Source organism: Typopeltis vanoorti, chromosome 26 (genome assembly GCF_054136105.1).
Source record: "Typopeltis vanoorti isolate ZY-2024b chromosome 26, IOZ_Tvanoo_1.0, whole genome shotgun sequence".
Classification (NCBI taxonomy): Eukaryota; Metazoa; Arthropoda; class Arachnida; order Uropygi; family Thelyphonidae; genus Typopeltis; species Typopeltis vanoorti.
Genome location: NC_143574.1, coordinates 18,714,179 through 18,732,556, shown reverse-complemented (window position 1 = coordinate 18,732,556; position 18,378 = coordinate 18,714,179). Strand labels below are relative to the sequence as shown.

The 18,378-nt window shown below is 34.0% G+C and overlaps 1 protein-coding gene across 1 annotated transcript in view; it reads left to right on the top strand.

Moving 5' to 3' along the window:
* Atf6 (bZIP_ATF6 domain-containing protein ATf6) overlaps positions 1–18,378 on the top strand; it is a 244,734-nt gene that overhangs the window by 45,434 nt on the left and 180,922 nt on the right. Inside the window, exons 4-5 of the mRNA XM_090414984.1 lie at positions 5,975–6,245; positions 16,165–16,400. Of these exons, the coding sequence (XP_090271110.1) occupies positions 5,975–6,245; positions 16,165–16,400 (507 nt within the window). The remainder of the gene's footprint in view (positions 1–5,974; positions 6,246–16,164; positions 16,401–18,378) is intronic.

Here is an 18,378-nt window from a genome sequence, read left to right as displayed (position 1 = left end):
AGAGATATAAATGGACATGTGGAGAAAATTAATGAAGGTTTTGAAAGAATCTATGGTAGTTTTGGTTATGGAGAGGAAAATGAAGATGGGAAAATGATTCTGGAAATGACAATGGCCTATGATTTGTCAATTGTTAATATCTTTTTCCAAAAAAAGAGAGGAACATCTGATAACGTTTAAGTGTGGAAACAAGTTCAAGAGGCAATTAAAGAGAAAAGATGTACTTTCAAGCAATGACAGAGAATTAAAAATGAAACAGATTTTGAAAGATATAAAATGGCTAAGAAGAAATCCAAAAAAGCCATTAGTGAAGCAAAGTTTAACAAGTTTGATGAATTATACAATAGACTAGAAAGATATACAAGGATATACAGCAATCCCTCAATTAATGCGCCTAATGCATTTTTTAAAAAAGGTGTATTAATCGAAAATGCACTAATCAAATATAATAACCTATGGGAAAAAGTATAATTAGTTCCTCATATTTCTTTCTTGACCCTTAATTTTTTTTATGACAGAATTAGGATATGTCTCAGGGCCTACTTAAAGGAAACCATGAAGCAGAAAGACAATAAAACATATTCAGAATATAAATTTATTATTATTCTTCTTAACAAAGAATTGAGCTAGCATACTTTGGCAGGTATTCTGTTCCTTTTTTTCATACAACTGACAGTAATTTGTGACAACCTTCTTATCTGCACTTGCTGCTTCACCTGTGATTTAAACATCATGTAGGCTATTTCTCATTTTGAAATACTCAAACCACCCAGCACTAGTGTGGAATTTTTCTTCCTTTCTATCATTGATAGTCCCTTCTTTCAAGGTTGCAAAGAGACTTAATGCTTTTGATATAATAAGGTCAGTGCTTACTGGGATCCCTTTTTTTTTGTTACAATCTTTGATCCATGTAGAAAGAAGTCTCTCTAATCCAATCATTATAATACTTTGATTTCGAGTGGTCTGCATGCATGATGAACTTGAAGCAGCCTTACCTTTCTCTTTGTATTCAGCAGCTTTGCTTGAAATTGCTCTTATAGTTGATTCACCCATTCTGTGTTTTTGTCCTATCTTTGCTCTGAACTTGCCTTGTTCATTTTTGTTTATTATTTCAAGTTTTGTTTCCAATGAGATTACTTTTTGAATCTTTTTCACACTTCTATTTTTTTGCTCACTAATTTTCCTTTACTCATGGTTAAAGATTGGGAAAATATTTTAAAATAAAAAAAGTAAGGAAAACAATTGCATAGGAGGCATGAGATATGATGAGCAAAATGCTATGCAATTAGCAGATGACGTAAAGTTTGTCAGTAAATGTGGAACATAGTGTACATGGAAATAGTGTACTACTGTATGCCATTAAAAGTAACTTCGTAAATTTTAATTAGGTAACTAAATTATTTTATCTTGGTGAGTGATTTTTTAAAATAGTTAGCCATAAAAATGTATAGATGGAAAATTTTTAAAATCTGTAACATTTATATTTAAGATGTATATAGGTGCACTAATTGAATTTTAGAGACACATTAATTGCATTTGGGAATAGAAAAAAAGGATGCATTAATTGAAAATGCACTAATCGGAGATGAGTTAATTGAGGGATTCCTATATATAGACTGGCTGAGGGATATCCAGCATGTTAATTATATCAAAGATAAAAGCCAGAAAATCCTTAGATGATATAAAGATTAGGTGAGGAAGGTATTTTAATGGATTGTTGAATGAGGAGTTTCCAAGAGAACAAGTGGAACATGAAATTTCTAATATGGGAATAATTAACAAAATGTCAGTACTTGAAGCAGAGACAGCCGTAAAGAAAGCGAAACCTCATAATCTTTTGGGCCAAATGGAGTCTTGGCAGAAGTTTTGAAGATAATGGAAAGACAATAATTTATTGGTTGGTTGAACTTTTTAATAGAATATTAAAAGAATGAAAGATGCCAGATTCTTAGAGACAAAGCTACTCGATACCAATTTATAAAAATAAAGGAGATATTCAAGATTATACAAACTACAGAGGTATCAAGCTCATGAGCCACACATTAAAGGTTGGGGAGAAAGTCATAGAAAAAAGAATTAGGATGTTTGGTTTTATTCCTGGAAGGTCAACAACTGAACCAGTTTTTTGCATATGACAACTAATGGAGAAGTATAGAGAAAGAAGAAAAGACTTGCACAATGATATTCATAGATCTTGAAATAGCATATGATAGAGTTCCAAGAGAAATGCTCTGGAGAGTGCTCCAATGAAAATCAGTTCCATTAAACTATATCTGCATCATTCAAGATATGTACAATGAGGCGGTAACATAAGAAGTTCCTGTGGTGACACTAAATATTTCTCAGTTAGAGTTGGGCTACACCATGGCTCTGCCCTTAGTCCATATTTATTTTCATTGATATTAGATGATCTTACTGAATTGATACGGGGAGAGGTGCCATGGTGTATGATGTTTGCAGACGATATAGTTTTGATTGAGCATACAAGAGAAACAGTTAATTCAAGATTGGAAGAGTGGAGGAAGGTCTTGGAATAACAGATTAAAATTGAGTAGGACAAAAACAGGATATATGGAGTGCTGTTTTAGTGGAGAAAGAAATGATGAAGAGAATATCTCAGTAATGATTGAAAATTATATTTTGGGGGGGAAAGAAGAGTTTAGGTATTTAGGTTCGGTGTTACAGAGAGATGGTGAGATCGAAGAAGATGTGACTGGTAGGATTAGCACTGGATGGTTAAAGTGGAGACAAGCCAGCACAACCGACAGCTACAGGTGATCTTGTAGTTTTGCAGCTTCTCTCAAGGAGATTAGAAATTTTATTAAGGGGAAGTAGAAAATAACCTGTTGTAGCAACTTTGAAATCTTGTCTCTGACTGACCAAATATAGGGAAGAATTACTGCTGCTCATCTGAAAACTTGTTTTCATGCTCATCTGGTTGTGGGGGAGGGAGTTGATGTAGGATTTTGTTGTTGACCAGTATTCTGTTATGGCCATTCTTTGGTGGGATGGAATTGAGGTAATCAAGCTCTTGGTTTCTTTCGTCTGTACTGCTGGAGATTTTATATGCTGTATCTCTTAGGGTTTGTATAATGCCCCCCCCTTTTTTTTTTTTTACAGTGATGAGATGTGGTGTGTGTGAGAATCATCTAGGTATAAGTTGGCTTCCTATAAACTGAGGAACTTTGTTTTCTTCAGATAACTCCACAAGCATGTTTAAAAATGGCAATGATCTGTTACTTTCTAATATTCAAAAGTCAATTTTATCTTAGGGTGAAAATTTTTTACGCATGAGACAAATTCTTGTAGTCAGTTAGTAGAGCTGCATCAGATGCAATATCAACAACATTATGTTGCCATGCTTTAGGTTGTGTTCCATGCTACTGTAAAGCTTTTTTCTCAAACCACTCTTTTCTTTCTGCAAAGATCGAGAGAATCACATTGCTAGTTTCTCTTCTGTTCAAAAAATTTAAATTCTTGAAATTTAAAGAAAGTATTGTTGATACAGTGCTTAAAAAGTTCCACAGTATCTGGTGGAAAGAAATTGTGGATTAAGATAGACTTAAGCATTGTATCAACAATACCTTTTTTTTTTTAAATTCCAAGGAGGATTTTTTGAATAGAAGGAACGACTATCATTGGGCTCCTCTTTATCTCTGATGCTAGCAAACTTATTCATGGTGTGATTTAAGGGGGGGGGGGGAATCTTAGAGCACCATGAAAGACATTAGTTGCGACTTCATTATGTTGTTGATATTTTCATCATTTGTCCCAGCTCTATTAACTTTGGCTACAAGAATTTGTCTTGTACCTAAACAATTTTCACTCCAAGATAAAATTTACTTTTGAATTAGAAAGCAACAGATCATTACCATTTTTAGACATGTGTAGAGGTATCTGAGCTGAAACACAAACTTCTGTTCACACTAAATCGTTGCCATACAGCTGCTGGTGGACTTAGGCAATTGTTTTCTATATGAAGCTATGTAGCAATGGCGGAGCCTTTGCGATGTAACATTGGAATTTTTTTTTAATTGTTTATAACAAAAATCAGAATTCATATAATTGAAGCATTTTAACAAGAGAGAGAACGATGTAGAGATGTTTTTGTTTTGAGTAGTTGAGCACTTTTAAAGTGCTATGGATCATCAGGTCAGGAAAATTTTCTGTACAGAGCAGAAACAGGTGCTGTGTAGCTATAAAAAAAAAAAAAAAAAAGAGGGAGTATTGATGATGAAGCAACTGTAGATGTCAGTTGCTTCATCATGAAGAACAAGAAACTGTGCTGGAAGCTGACATTAATATTCATTCATGAAATGGATAGCCAAAAAACTACAACTAATGATTTCCATAAGCCAAAAACTAAGCAGTTAACTAGAGCAAAATCAGCAAATACATTGCAGATTGCCAGCACTAAAATTGAAGATTAAATTAACACAAGTCACCCAAATCATTGCTGAACTGGCCTGCAATAAAGTGTTTTTTTTTTTTGTTTTTTTTTAAATTTTTTTTATTTTTAAGTGTGGCATTAGTTGACTAACAAAATGAAACAGACAGGACTAGAAGTTTGTCAATGATTGTTTCATTAGAAGGAAGGTAGAGCTTTTCTTAAAATTCTGACTGTGGGCAAAGTTGAATCCATCATGACCTGTTTAAAATGAAAATTCAGTCTGTTGAATATCATCACTCTGGGGTCAAAAATTTTTTTTAGAAGCAAAGGCATCATTCACCAGAATTGCATGGGGAGAGGGATGGAAGCAAATTCTCAGTACTGTGTGAAGACCTTGAGAAAGTTGAAACATCGATTTAATCATGTTCATTGCACGAAAAAGCTATTGCTTTTGCAAGATGATGTTGCAAGGCCACAGACAGCAGCTTTCATTTCCATGACTATCAAAGGGGGTCAGATTTGAATTTGTGGAACATCCTCCCTACAGCTGCACTTGGTGCCATTGATCAAAAACAAACTGTCTTTTATTTTTTCTTTCATTCTTTTTGGACAAGAGCTGTCACAGTGGAGATATTATTTTTGGAATATGCTCATGAAAACAGTGATTAAAAAGCAACGATTATATATTTAATCCCTGCTTTTGCCTCTCTCGATTTCTTTTAATTGGTTGCAATTGTTTTATTTAATGTATATGATTTTTATGAATTATTTTCACTATGGTTTACACTTACATCACTTTTCTTTTTTGGAAACAAATCATCCACCAAAAAGTTACTATACTACTTCATTTGGCATCATTGGCAAAGAATGATTTTGATATTTGAACCTTTTTTTGTAATCTTTACCAACAAAAGTTTGTAAACCTATGGTACATTAGTACCATAGGTGGGCTAAAGTATTTTGTTTTATTTTATATATTTTAATATTTTTAAAACATATTTATATTTTTAAACATAATCAGAAACCCAATTGTAGAGATCAAACATGAAACGTTTTCAAGTCACTTCAGATCTCCAATAATAATAATTAAGGCAGTGTCACACTGGGCAGTGAAATTTATCTTCGCCTAAAGACATTCACAAACATCTATGCCCACTGCAGGATTTGAGCTTTCAGGAGAGCAAGCAGGTACAAAATTTTGTACACATTATTATTTCACATTATTATTATTATTATTATTACTACTACAGTAATTTGCCATTTATCTGATCGCATCGGAAAAACAGTTAGCTGTTCTGATAACGGAAGGGTTGGATAAGTGAAGTACAATTACATGGTGTTGTAGTAGAAGTTGGTTGACATACAGGGTTGATTAATTGAAGGATTATTGTTTTGAAAGTCAGATAAATGGTAGATTACTGTATTATTTTGTCTCTATATATATTTAATTTTGAAAGGGACAACAGATCTAATATTTTTTTCATATATTATATTTTCTTAGCTTTATTATTTGTTATTAAAGTGAATTTTATTTTTTATTTATTTATTTTATTGTTAAAGATTGTTTACTCTTTTTTTTGCAAGGCTTTTATTCCTGAAATAACCATTCACGAACCTGATGCTGATATGAAATTTGAAGTAGAAACCCCTCCCAACACTCCTCCTAGCACAAATGATGGTCCACCTAGTTCTCCTTCTCAGTTGGATGCTTTATTTATGTCTACCTCTCCTGTTGTAACTATTCCTGTGGCATCTACAGTGAACACTATTCCACAGACTGTTACAGTCACTTCAAATCTGAAACTACAGCCTAATCCTGTTATTCCAGTTCAGAAGAATGGTGTTGTATCTAGTGGTAAGTGTGCTTGTTGCTTTCTTTTTAATTTGGAAGAACATTAAATGTTATGAATGTTTGGTCCTTATGAATCTTCCCATACATCAAGATATCAATAAAATAAAATCAGTAAAACATCAGTATTTTGAATAAAATACTTATACTGATGATTTACTGATGTAAAATATGCCTTACCAAAATCCAAGTCAACTGATGACCCTAACAACTCCTGTCTAGTATTGCTTTGCACTTCCTACAAATTTTTTGAAAGGATTATCCTCTCTAGGATTTCTTCAAAAATAGAAGCCAGTTTATTCAATGAATAGGCTGGTAGAAGTTGCTGTGACCAGGTATTGGCTCTCACAACCCATATAGATGCAGAATACCAAAAGGGTTTAAAAACAGGTACTACTTTCATAGACATAATCAACTTATGACACTGTATGGAAGAAGGGCTTAATGTATAGAACTGCCAAATAAATCAACTGTCAAAAAAAAAAAAAAAAAAAAACCTCTCCAATAGGAACATAAAGATTCATCTAAATTGACAAAAAAAGGCAGAACATTTATCCTACAGGATGAACTCCCACAAGGATCTGTCCTCACTTGAGATCTATTCAGTTTGTATACAAGCCCCCAACAAGGAGTTGAAAGTTTTATCTACACTGACAACAGAGCAATCGTCACCAAAAACTAATACCTTCCAAGGCAAGATCAGAGCTCACTGCAAAAATACTTCATAATCTGGGGGTTATCCCATAACCCCAGCAAAATTGTTTCAGCTTTCTACCTAAATAGCCATGAGGCTTACAGAAAACCAAACATAAACTTCTGCAACAGGATTCTAATACATTAAAGTAATCTTTTTTGCCTTGGTGTCACACTTCATGGCACCTCGCATACTGAGAACATTTGGAAAAAAAAACAACTGGAAAACTAAGTTTAAGATATCTGCCAGAAATAATATCTTACAAGCTCATAGGTAGAACTTGGGGTTGTAATGCTTCAACTTTTAGAACAGTAGCTCTGGCTCTTTTCTTCTCAGTTGTAGAATATTGCTCACTAGTTTGAAGCCAAAATCACCACACAACTTAACATAACAATGAGAACCATCTCTGGTACCATTAGGTCTACTTCTCTCCTATAGTTGTCTGCCCTTTTGACATCACTTCTCCATTCTTTAGAAGAGAAGCTACATCAAAGAAATAAATGAAATCCAAAATAACATCAATATTTCCATACATCAAGATATCTCCCCACCTTCATATGATATAAGGACTGGTGATGATGACTCTGGAACAAACTACAAATAAGTATCTGATCAAAGATCCAGTTGTCCAACCTCCAGGATTTGATTTACCTCTAAATCTCTGGAGCCAGCTAAACAAATTTAAAACTGGACAACTGCTGTATCCACTTATTACATCAGTAAGAAATTTCGCAGTCATCCTTTTGCTCATGTAGCACTATGCATATCACTGATAAGTGGCTCATGCACTCCTTCTCTGGAGGCTTCAGGAACTTGCACTTACTCTCAGATAGTGCTAATGACTGGTTAACTGCCAGCCTATATATGGTTTTGCTTGTTAATTTCTTGTATTTTATCCATACAATAAATAAATCAGTTTCCTGATATGTACCCTCAAGGGATGTACAAGTTACTAGGATAGCACAACATGAAAAGTTTAATAATTGAAAATGGTGATTTGTTACAATTCCCAATGTTTAGGTACTTTTACATGTTGCTTTGCTTTCTTATATTTTTCTCTGTATTTTCTTGGAGCACATTCTGACGTTTTAGCTAGTAACTTCAATAAACGTTTTTCATTTTCATGACTGTTTCTTTAACTTCTTGAGTCCTCCATAGAGTGTATGGATTTTTTCTATCCTTACAGACAACTTCACTGCATGCCTCTCTAGCTGAATTAAGCAAATCAAACTTGGAAACTGCTACTGAGCCTCCAAGGTTTGATTATTGTTTTAAAACACTTTCATTTTTCTCCAGTAATATTTACATATTGCATAATTGAGTTTATGGTTACCTCTGAAAACCTTGACTTTGGTTCTTTTTAAAACTTTCGTACATATTTTTCTTTTCAGTAAGATTCATTTTTATTCTGCTCAATACTAAATATGATTGCTTCCTGTATCACACCTTCTGTATTCAAAACACCTCTTGTGTTTTGAATGAGTTATTCACAGAGATATCTTCGTGTGAATAACTATCAATGAAACTTTCGTTCTCTCCATTTGAATTTGTGCAAATTTTTATGTTGGAACATGGTATTAGTGATGACTAGTCCATTTCCTGAACGAAATTACAGTGGGTAGTTATTATCTTTATTCTTTTCTCCAAATTTTCCAACACATTTCTATATGTCTGTTATTCATTTCATGCTCTGCCATTTAGATTTCCAACAAGAACCACAACTTTTTCTTTATGATAGCCGTCTTTTATAATGACTTTGAAAAATTCCTCTGCTTCTTCTTTCACAGAACTTTCTTTTGTCCTGTAGACGTAAATGTCGCTGTCCAGTTCTCTTCAAAATATCTTTACACTTTAACATGAATTGCTGGTTTCTTGTTTTTGTACAATATGAATCTATTTCAATTCATATAAAATGACCTCTGTGTACAGCCTTACATTGCACTTAATGATATTGGATTCCTTTCACTGTGCACTAAGCTTCACTGCTTGCCTTTTATTTCACTATTTTAATATCAGTTACTGTTTGAACAGTTGTAAGTAGCTGTTCGAACTGCTTTATTTTTTAACTTAGCTATAGCATTCTTGTCCATGTTAATGCTGTTTCAAACATCTGGGTTATAAAGTGAATTGTAACATGGTTATAATTTTGAGCCTTTTCTATGCCATTTTTGTGTCAACTAAATTTCTGTTTTGCTAATCTTTTGCCTTCAGCTCAATCTAAATGATCAAGTACTTGCTTTGCTTGGCATTAATCACATATGTTAAAACATTTATTTTAATGCATAATTGTTGTTTAATGTACATTAGCATCAAACTAACATCATTGGAACAAAGAACAGCACGACATAAGTAAATGGTAAAATGACCATTAGAGGTCTCTCTCCAACAACAGTTTTGCATACTGCTTGAGCTATTATATTGTTTTTCTAATGAATATGCGAATATTCATTACTAAAAAAAGAAGTAATTTTGCATTCATGTAAAATTACTACTGTAATCTATCTATATATATATATAATCTATCTATATATATTATATACACACAGTTAATCCCTGAATAATACTGGTCCTCTTATACACAGATTTTTTTTAATCAATATATTGGAAAATGTTTTGGAAATTTGCAACAATTTGAAAAAACTTGCTGACAAACCTCATAACCTGAAAATTAAGAAAAAGTTAGGTATGTCATGAATGCATGAAATATATGTAGATACTAGTTCCATTTTATCATATACTACCATAAAATATACACAAGTCTATTATAAAAAGTTCAAATTTATCAAAATTTACACACATACTTACAGACCATACATGTCGCCATTTGCAGTTGAGAGAAACATAAACTTAAAGATGCAGTATGAATCATAACTGCATAAAATTAACTTATTAATTAGTTAGTTATAATTAATTGATTAATTATCATAAATTAATTTTTATAACAATTCATTCATTAGTGTGTAAGCTAGGCTACTGTGAAGCAAAGTATTTGGTTACACTAGGCTACCATAAAGTATTGATTACACTAGGCTACCATAAAGCAATTGTATTATTGCTTCATTATCAATGCATGAATCTTTATATCAGTAAACAAATACGAATTTCTTTTCACATTATCTTTTCATTTTTGATGTCTAGTGCTAGTAATACGTATAACATCTACAGTGTTTTGCATCATATAAGACAATATTGATGTAGGTACTGACAGACAGACGATTTATCTTGTAAACAGACGAATCAAACTTATGGTATCGATAAACATAGTACAGCACTATAAACGTATTTTCTAAATAATATTTTCTTTTCTCTGGCTTACTTTATTGTAAGAATACAGTGTATAATATATATAACATACAAAATATGTGTTAATCAACTGTTTATGTTATTGATAAGGCTTCTGGATAACAGTAGGCTATTAGTAGTTAAGTTTTTGGGTCAAAAGTTATAAGTGGATTTCGGACTGCACAGAGGGTCAGTGCCCCTAATCCCCACGTTGTTCAAGGTTCAACTGCATGTGTGTGTGTGTGTGTGTTACAGTAGTAATCATTTTGCCACAATGGATTATCATCATCAAATTCCTGATATTTACCCTCAAGGGGTGTACAGGATACAACATGAAAAATTTACATTATTACTAACTTCCTACCTACAATTTTCTGCCAAATCAATCTGTTACCTGTCAAAGCTATAACATTGTCAACATTATCTTATATTTATATATCTATCTTCTAAGGCACTTTTTACCATATCAATCCACCTATATCTTGGTCTTGCTCTGGGTCTTTTTCCTGCCAACCTGGCAGAGAACACTGGTTTGGCTAATCTTCCCTCGCCCATTCTGCTTAAGTGACCATACCACCTGAGATTAGCTCTTCTAACGCATTCCTGGATGCTGACAATGTCAAGTTCTTTCCTAATATCCTCTTTTTTAATATGATATTGCCATTGATGCCATCTGTTCAATTCCCTAATCTTTCTGAGGACTCTCATATCTGCAGTTTCTAGTCTTTGGCCAAGTGTTTTACTTCTGACTCTTCTCTCAGATCCATAAGTTAAAATTGGTTTGAACACTGTCTTGTATACAGCTAATTTAGTGTTTTGACTAATTTCTCTCTTATTCCATATAAATTTATTCAGTTGACTTCCTACCATGCCAGCTTTGTTGATTCTGTTGTCTATTTCAATTTAACATCTTCACTAAAAATCGTGCCTAAGTAGCTGAAATGTTTTACTTGTTCTATAGGTTCACCATTCACAATGCAGCTGATATTTTCAACGCTTCTGCCTATTTTCATTATCTTTGTCTTATTATTGCTGACCTGCATACCATATCTATCACAACAGTTATTCAGTTAAGTCAGGGAATCTTGCAGACTTGTAGCAGATTTATTTAGAAGTATAACATCATCTGCATAAAGCAAGGAGCTGACATTAACATCTCCAATTTTGATATGAGGTTTAATACCACTTTCCTTCATAATGTAATCCATATAGATAATGAATAACAGAGGTGATAATGTGATTCCTTGTCTCACATCAGATTTAACATTAAACCATCTTCCTCTACTTCCTTCAATTCTAACTGCTGACTTACAACTCAAAAGACTAAGTATTGCTTGATATAATGATCCACTGACACTATACAACTGTAGCATTTTGAACGGATTCTCTCTTGGCACCTTGTCATATGCTTTTTCCAGATCGACAAAACTTAAATACAGATCTTTGTTATATTCCCATGACTTTTATCTATTTGTCATAAAGTGAATATCTGGTCCTGACAGCCTCTATTTGGCCTGAGTTCCTCACCAAGCTTCTCTTCCACAATCCTTCTCAACCGTTTCTCAAGTATACTGCCATAAATCTTGCCAGGAACAGTTAGTAGGGAAATACCTCTGTAATTCTCACAATCAGCTTTATTTCCCTTTTTATATATGGATACTATGAGAGCTCTATTCCAATCATCTGGAATTTGTCCTTCTGTCCATGCCCTCTGAACTATGCAGTGTAGCCACTGTAAAACTTTTATACCTTCATACTTGAGCATTTCTGATCTAATATCATCTACTCCAGCTGCCTTTCCACATTTCAGACTTTTGATGGCTTTTTCTATTTCAAGCATGGATATGTATTCCTGATTGCATGCCTGGTCAGCGTTTTTTATCACTGTGCTGTCATCACTGCTAGTTTCATTTAGCAATTTTTCGAAGTAATTACTCCATACTTCGAGGATGTCTTTTTCTCCAGTTTTCACATCACCTTTATCATCTCTAATTCCTTTTATAGCACTCTTTTCTTCATTTCTGAGCTTCTTCAACAACCTCCAGAATATCTTAGCACCTTCTTGATATTTATTTTCTGTGTACTTGCCAAAGTCAACCCATGACTTTTGTTTAGCTAGTTTTACACACTGCTTAGCTTTCTTACATTTGTCTCTGTATTCTCTAAGAACACAAGCTGACTTATTTACCAGGAACTTTTGATATAGCTTTCTTCTTTTCCTTCACTGCCTCTTTAACTTCCTGTGTCCACTAGGGAGTTCTGATTTTTCTATCCTTGCAGACAACCTCACCACATGCCTCTCTGGCAGAATCAATCAATGTTTTCTTTAGAGCTTGCCAATGAATCTCCAAGGTTTGATTCCTGTTCTCAAACTCTTTCATTTTTTCTTGAATAATGTTTGCGTATTTAGTCTACAGTTCACATCTGAGAGCTGCTCAACTTTAATTCGTTTTAAAACTTTTTTACATGTTCTTCTTTTCAATATGAAATTCAATTTTATCATGCTGAAGACTAAATGGTGATCGCTTCCAATTTCAAATCCTCTGTACACTCTAGTGTCCTGCACCAGGGAGAAAGCATCACTATCAACAATAACATAGTCAATGAGACTTTTCTTATTCCTTGCCTCTTCTCTCCATGTGAATTTGTGCACATTTTTATGTTGGAACATGGTGTTAGTAATAACCAGTCCATGTCCTGAGCATAAATCCAACAAATATTTGCCCAATGGATTAGGCATTACTAACACCATTTTCCAATATAAAGATGTGCATAATTCACATGAAGAGAACACATCAAAATGAAGTGTTATCGATGTTGATAGTGATATCATCAGAGTAGTTCAAGATATAAGAGTATATGGGTAATTTGAAATAGAAAATCATTCTCATTTAGTTATGAGCAGGATAAAAATGAGTATTATGTTGGAATGAAAAATATGTATGAAAGTTTCAAAAAGAAAGCTGTGAACCATTGGTGCACAGCTTTCAGAAGTGAGCTGTAAACCAAATCATACAAATATTATTACTGAAAAATGAACATACTTGAAAACAGGAACAAACCTTGAGACTTATTGGCAAATTTGTAGAAAACATTGATCAGCTCATTCAGAAAATTGTGGACTCCAAGGATAGGAAAATCTACTTAGTGGACTCAAGAAGATAAAAAGAGCAGGCCTTTTGAAGAGAAAAGTCATATTGAAAGTAATTTCTGACAGACAAAGAGAGCATGTGTCCTTAGAGAAGACAAAAAAAAAAAGTAATCCATGTGTAAAAATCACATGAAGACTTGAGGAAGAAAAATGCTTAGGAATGAGCAGAGTTCTTTGGAAAAAAGATAATTAAAACTGAAGATATTTTCTATTTCTAGAATAATTGCTAAATGACATAACCAGTGCTAGAACTGTTTAAAAAATATTCAAAGAAATGCATTCAGGAATACCTAGCAATACTTGAATAAATTCGTCAAACTTGAAATGTAGAAATGCAGTTGGAGTAGGTTATATTCAACCAGTTGTTTATTATAATTCCTCCACATGAGTTGTAACACCTATATGATGGAACAAAAGGATAACTCGGTTAATGAGTGTTTGAAGAAATGGAGGTGTAATAATAATATCAAAAAATATGGTATGGAGAAGGATAGTCCAAAGAACAGGTGTAGATGAATGAAAGCTAAGGATGTTTTCACATATTCGAAGAATGTGGTGATCAGTTTGGTGGAGCAGCATCCATGAAAATGCTAGAGATAGAGAGGTAATGCTCAAATATTGAGGTATAAGTTTTGCAGTGGCTACACTGCATAATTCAAAATCCTGGTCAGAAGGTTGAGCTCTAGATGGAATAGAACTCGATGTTCATGGAAAAAAGGAAAATAAAATTTGAACATTGAGTACAGATAACTTTTTTTACTGAATGTTCCAGATAAAATTTTATGCAAGCATACTTGAGAAAAAACTAAGAAAAAAAAAAAACAACCCTGGATAAGAACCAGCTGAGTTGAGGCTAGTAGCAGCTAGTCAGAACTAGATTTTTATTTTAAGAAAAATAATTGAGAAATCATGTGAATGCAATGAGGATCTGTGTTTACATTGTATAGATCGAGAAAAGGCATTATGACCAAGAGAAAACCTGTTCAAAATTCTATAATTATATGATGTAAATCAAACATTATACAGAGCACTTCTCATAGAAAGGCTTAGACGTTGGTTATACATGCTTATTAAATTACTTAAGGAATTTACAACGTACAATTGATATAAATTAAAATTAAACTTTAATCTATATTCCAATATTTTGGCAACGTCCCGTTGCCATTTTCATAGGAACTTAAAGTAAAGACACATGCATGCAGGCACTACACAGAGTAACTGAGGACAAAGCAGGAAGCTGTTGTTTCTCCTAAAAGTCTTGATGGTTCCCCCTAGTGGGCTATGTAAGTATTCTCAGCCATTGGACTGATGGCCTTCTGATGTAAGTCTCCCAAATTTGGGACAGTCTCATGCAACCAAATTTGTTGCGGTTTGGCATGTTTCTTAGGGCTGAGGCTGATTCCATGAATAGCCTTTCAAATTTGAATTTACTACAATGTATAACCATGGCTTTCTTCCACCATATTCTGTGGCGTGTCTCCAGAGCATGGTCTGCAAGACCAGAGTGGCTGTACTGGTGAAAACGGATGTAGTCCTTGTGTTCTGATATTCTCTGTCCTGCCTGTTTGGCCAAAATAGGACAGCTTACAGCTGCAAGGGACCTGGTATACACCTAGGTCTAAGGGAGGAGGTTGGTCTTTAGTGGAGCGGATAAGGGACTCCAATTTTTTATATGGTCTGTAACAAGAGGTCATGTTATGTTTTTTTTAGGATTTTGGTAATTTTTTCCGAGGTGCCTATATTTATATTTAGGCTTCAGCTGAGTTGACATAATTATACAGAATTCAAAGAAACAGTTGTGAAAGTTTCAAAGATTAAATAAATTAAAAATTTAACAGCAACAACAACAAAAATTCTAATGCAGTGAAGAGAATGTAAAGGAGAGTGTTAAAAATAATGATATCAGGATTATGGACTACTGATTATGAAGACAAATTGAGAATTTGTAGACTACAGACAATAGCAAACGGGAGATAGATTGTGATATGATTGAGACTTACCTCACTTCCGAAAGAATAATACAGGATTTCACTAGATGGAATTTTTCATTTTATGCAGGGTGGGGGAAATGATGAGAGGGAATCCTTGGAAGTTGAGAATAAATGGTGTCAAGAAGGGGGTGAGAACTAGATTTTTCTCTCATAGAATGGTACATGATTGGAATGGATTGTCATTGGATATAGTGTGTGCAAGTAGTGTGAATGAATTTAAGAACAGGTATGACAGCTGGTGCAGGTAGTCTGTGGTGTCCCTTGATGAGTCCCTGACTCCCTGGAGGTCTCTCTTAATAATAATAATCACTTCCTAAAACTTGGAGATTGGCATACAGTCTGAGTGGAAGATTCAGATGATTTCATAGCTTTTCACGTGTTTCAAGGAAAAGACGATCAAATTTGAACCTACTGGAATGAAGAATCTTTGTCTGGTTCCAGAGAACTCTGTGCCTGGTGTTAACAGCATGAGAAACAAGGCTGGACTTATCTGATTCCAAAAATGCAGTATTGTCTTGATGTTTGAACGTAGCTACCACAATCTTTCTCCCTTACAATGTCCATGTTACATCGAATGAAATATATTGGAATTTTTGAATAAAATTCTATATGTTTCTCCACATGTAAGCAGTATAAGTATCTATAAAGATGTGTAGTACACGTTTTCTTAAAATGTTTGAAATAATTTAAAGATTAACTGCATTTACTTTTTTAAATTTTATATATATATATATATATATATAGACATCTTAAAATTATATATTTTTTGAATAAAAACAATCGAAAGTAATTGTTTTCTCTATTTAGCTCCCAGCCAACCATTAGTGTTGACACCTGAACAGTTTGCCAAACTCACAGCAGAAGGCTTGTTGAAATTTAAACCATCAGTCCAGATAACGCACAACATTTCTACAGAATCTTCTATGAAGCATACAGCCATAACTTCAAAGGAAGCTGCAAAACATGTTATTCAGAAAGTTCCTCTTTCAAGCTCAAATAAAACTTGCATACAGAGATTACTACCTACCAATCATTCGCTGGATGTATGTTAATCTTTATAGCTATATACATTTACATGTGTGAATGTCTTTAATGAATGAATGAATGAGTGAGCCTTCAATGAGTGGCTGATTTTCTTATAAACTGTTAGTTAAATTAATGCAGAGATTTATTCAGTTAGTCATCTGTTATTGAACATCATCATCTACCATCAAAATGGGGAAATATTAGCTGAATGAGCAGATTAACACTGTCTTCACTTTGCTTTGATGCCAAGGAAAAAGGCACTTTTAAATCAAGAGCCTTGAATAAGGAATATAACCCAGATTTGACATCGTTTCCACTGATAGTGAAAATCAGTCTCTACAGACTTTCAAACGTATTCTTGAGGTTTTCCAAATAGCCAGTTACATCTCCCATCTTTATGGAAGTAGGAGCCCAAATTCCAGTGATAACATCATTTCCTAGACCAAGATGGAATTTCTAAAAAGTTGACTGGGAAAACTTCACTGCAGATCTAGATGCATGGCTTAGAAGAATTCCCATAACTTACAAAAACTATACATGGTTCACTGGAGTAGTTATAGCGGTGGCAAAAATACACATTCCTCAAGGCTACCGAAAATAGTACGTGCCTGGATGGACCGATGAGAGCGAATCTCTGTATCGGGAATAGGAGAACTGCTGCATAGTCTCAATGCTGTTCGTAGGGAAAAGTGGATCCAAATAACTGAAAACATAGATTTCAAACACTCTAGTAGAAAAGCCTGGTCACTACTTAAAAAGCTTGGTTCAAGCCCCTCTGTACCAAAGAAATCTCCTCTTGTCAATCCAAATCAGATAGCTGCTCATATTGTTTCACTTTCTAGAGCTCTGATAGATAAAGAACATACTAAAGAGGTAAAATGTGAACTAATGGCTATGAAGTCTGTAACTCAAAAAAATCAACAATTCTCTTTTCCTTTTTCCCGTGAGGAAATATCCTCGGCGTTTAAAAATATCAAAATGGAGAAGGCTCCTGGATTTGACAGTATTCGTAATGAATTCCTGATGCACTGTGGGCCTTATGCAAGATCGTGGCTGGCTAAGTTCTTTAACGATATACTTGAAAGTGGCTGCATCCTAAAGAATTTGAAAGGACAGAAATCATTACTGTGTTAAAACCAGGTAAGCCAGCAGACAGAAGTGAAAGGTATTGCTCCATAGCCCTTTTAAGTGCAACCTACAAATTGTTGGAGAGAGTAATATTGAATAGGATCAGTGATAAAATTTTGGAACATGTTCCAATAGAACAAGCAGGGTTCAGAAGAGATTTCAGCTGCACAGATCAAGTTCTCAGCTTAACAACCTACATTGAAGCAGGATTTCAAAGATACCTGAAGACTACTGCAATCTTTATTGACTTAACAATGGCTTACAATACTATTTGGAGGGAGGGACTCATACATAAATTTCTTAAGGTCATCCCATGTAAAATATTGGGTCATCTCCTGAACACCTTACTGTGTGATCGATATTTCAAGGTAGTCACCGGAGGAAGCATCAGTAAACAGAGAGTGCTTGAGAATGGATTACCTCAGGGCTCGATGTTCGCACCACTGCTTTTTAGCCTTTACATCGCAGATATTCCTGAAACAGCTAGAAGGAAGTTTGTTTATGCAGATGATCTAGCTTTGGCAATTAGTGACAAGTCTATAAAAAGAACTGAAGAAATGTTGACAAATGATCTGTCGACTTTATGGCAGTTCTATAAAAAATGGAGATTAACACCAAATTCTGATAAAACTTAATGTTCTTGCTTTCACCTCAATAATAGACTTGTAAATCAAAAAAAAACAGAGATATATGCTGATGGAACATTAATTTCATTTAATCCGACACCTAAATATCTGGGAATAACTCTTGATAGAACTCTGTCATATAAACAGCATATCGCTGCTAAAGTTCACACCAGAAATAACATAATTCAGAAGCTTTGTAGTACTGTATGGGGATCAAGTGCCACAACTCTGTGGTGCACTG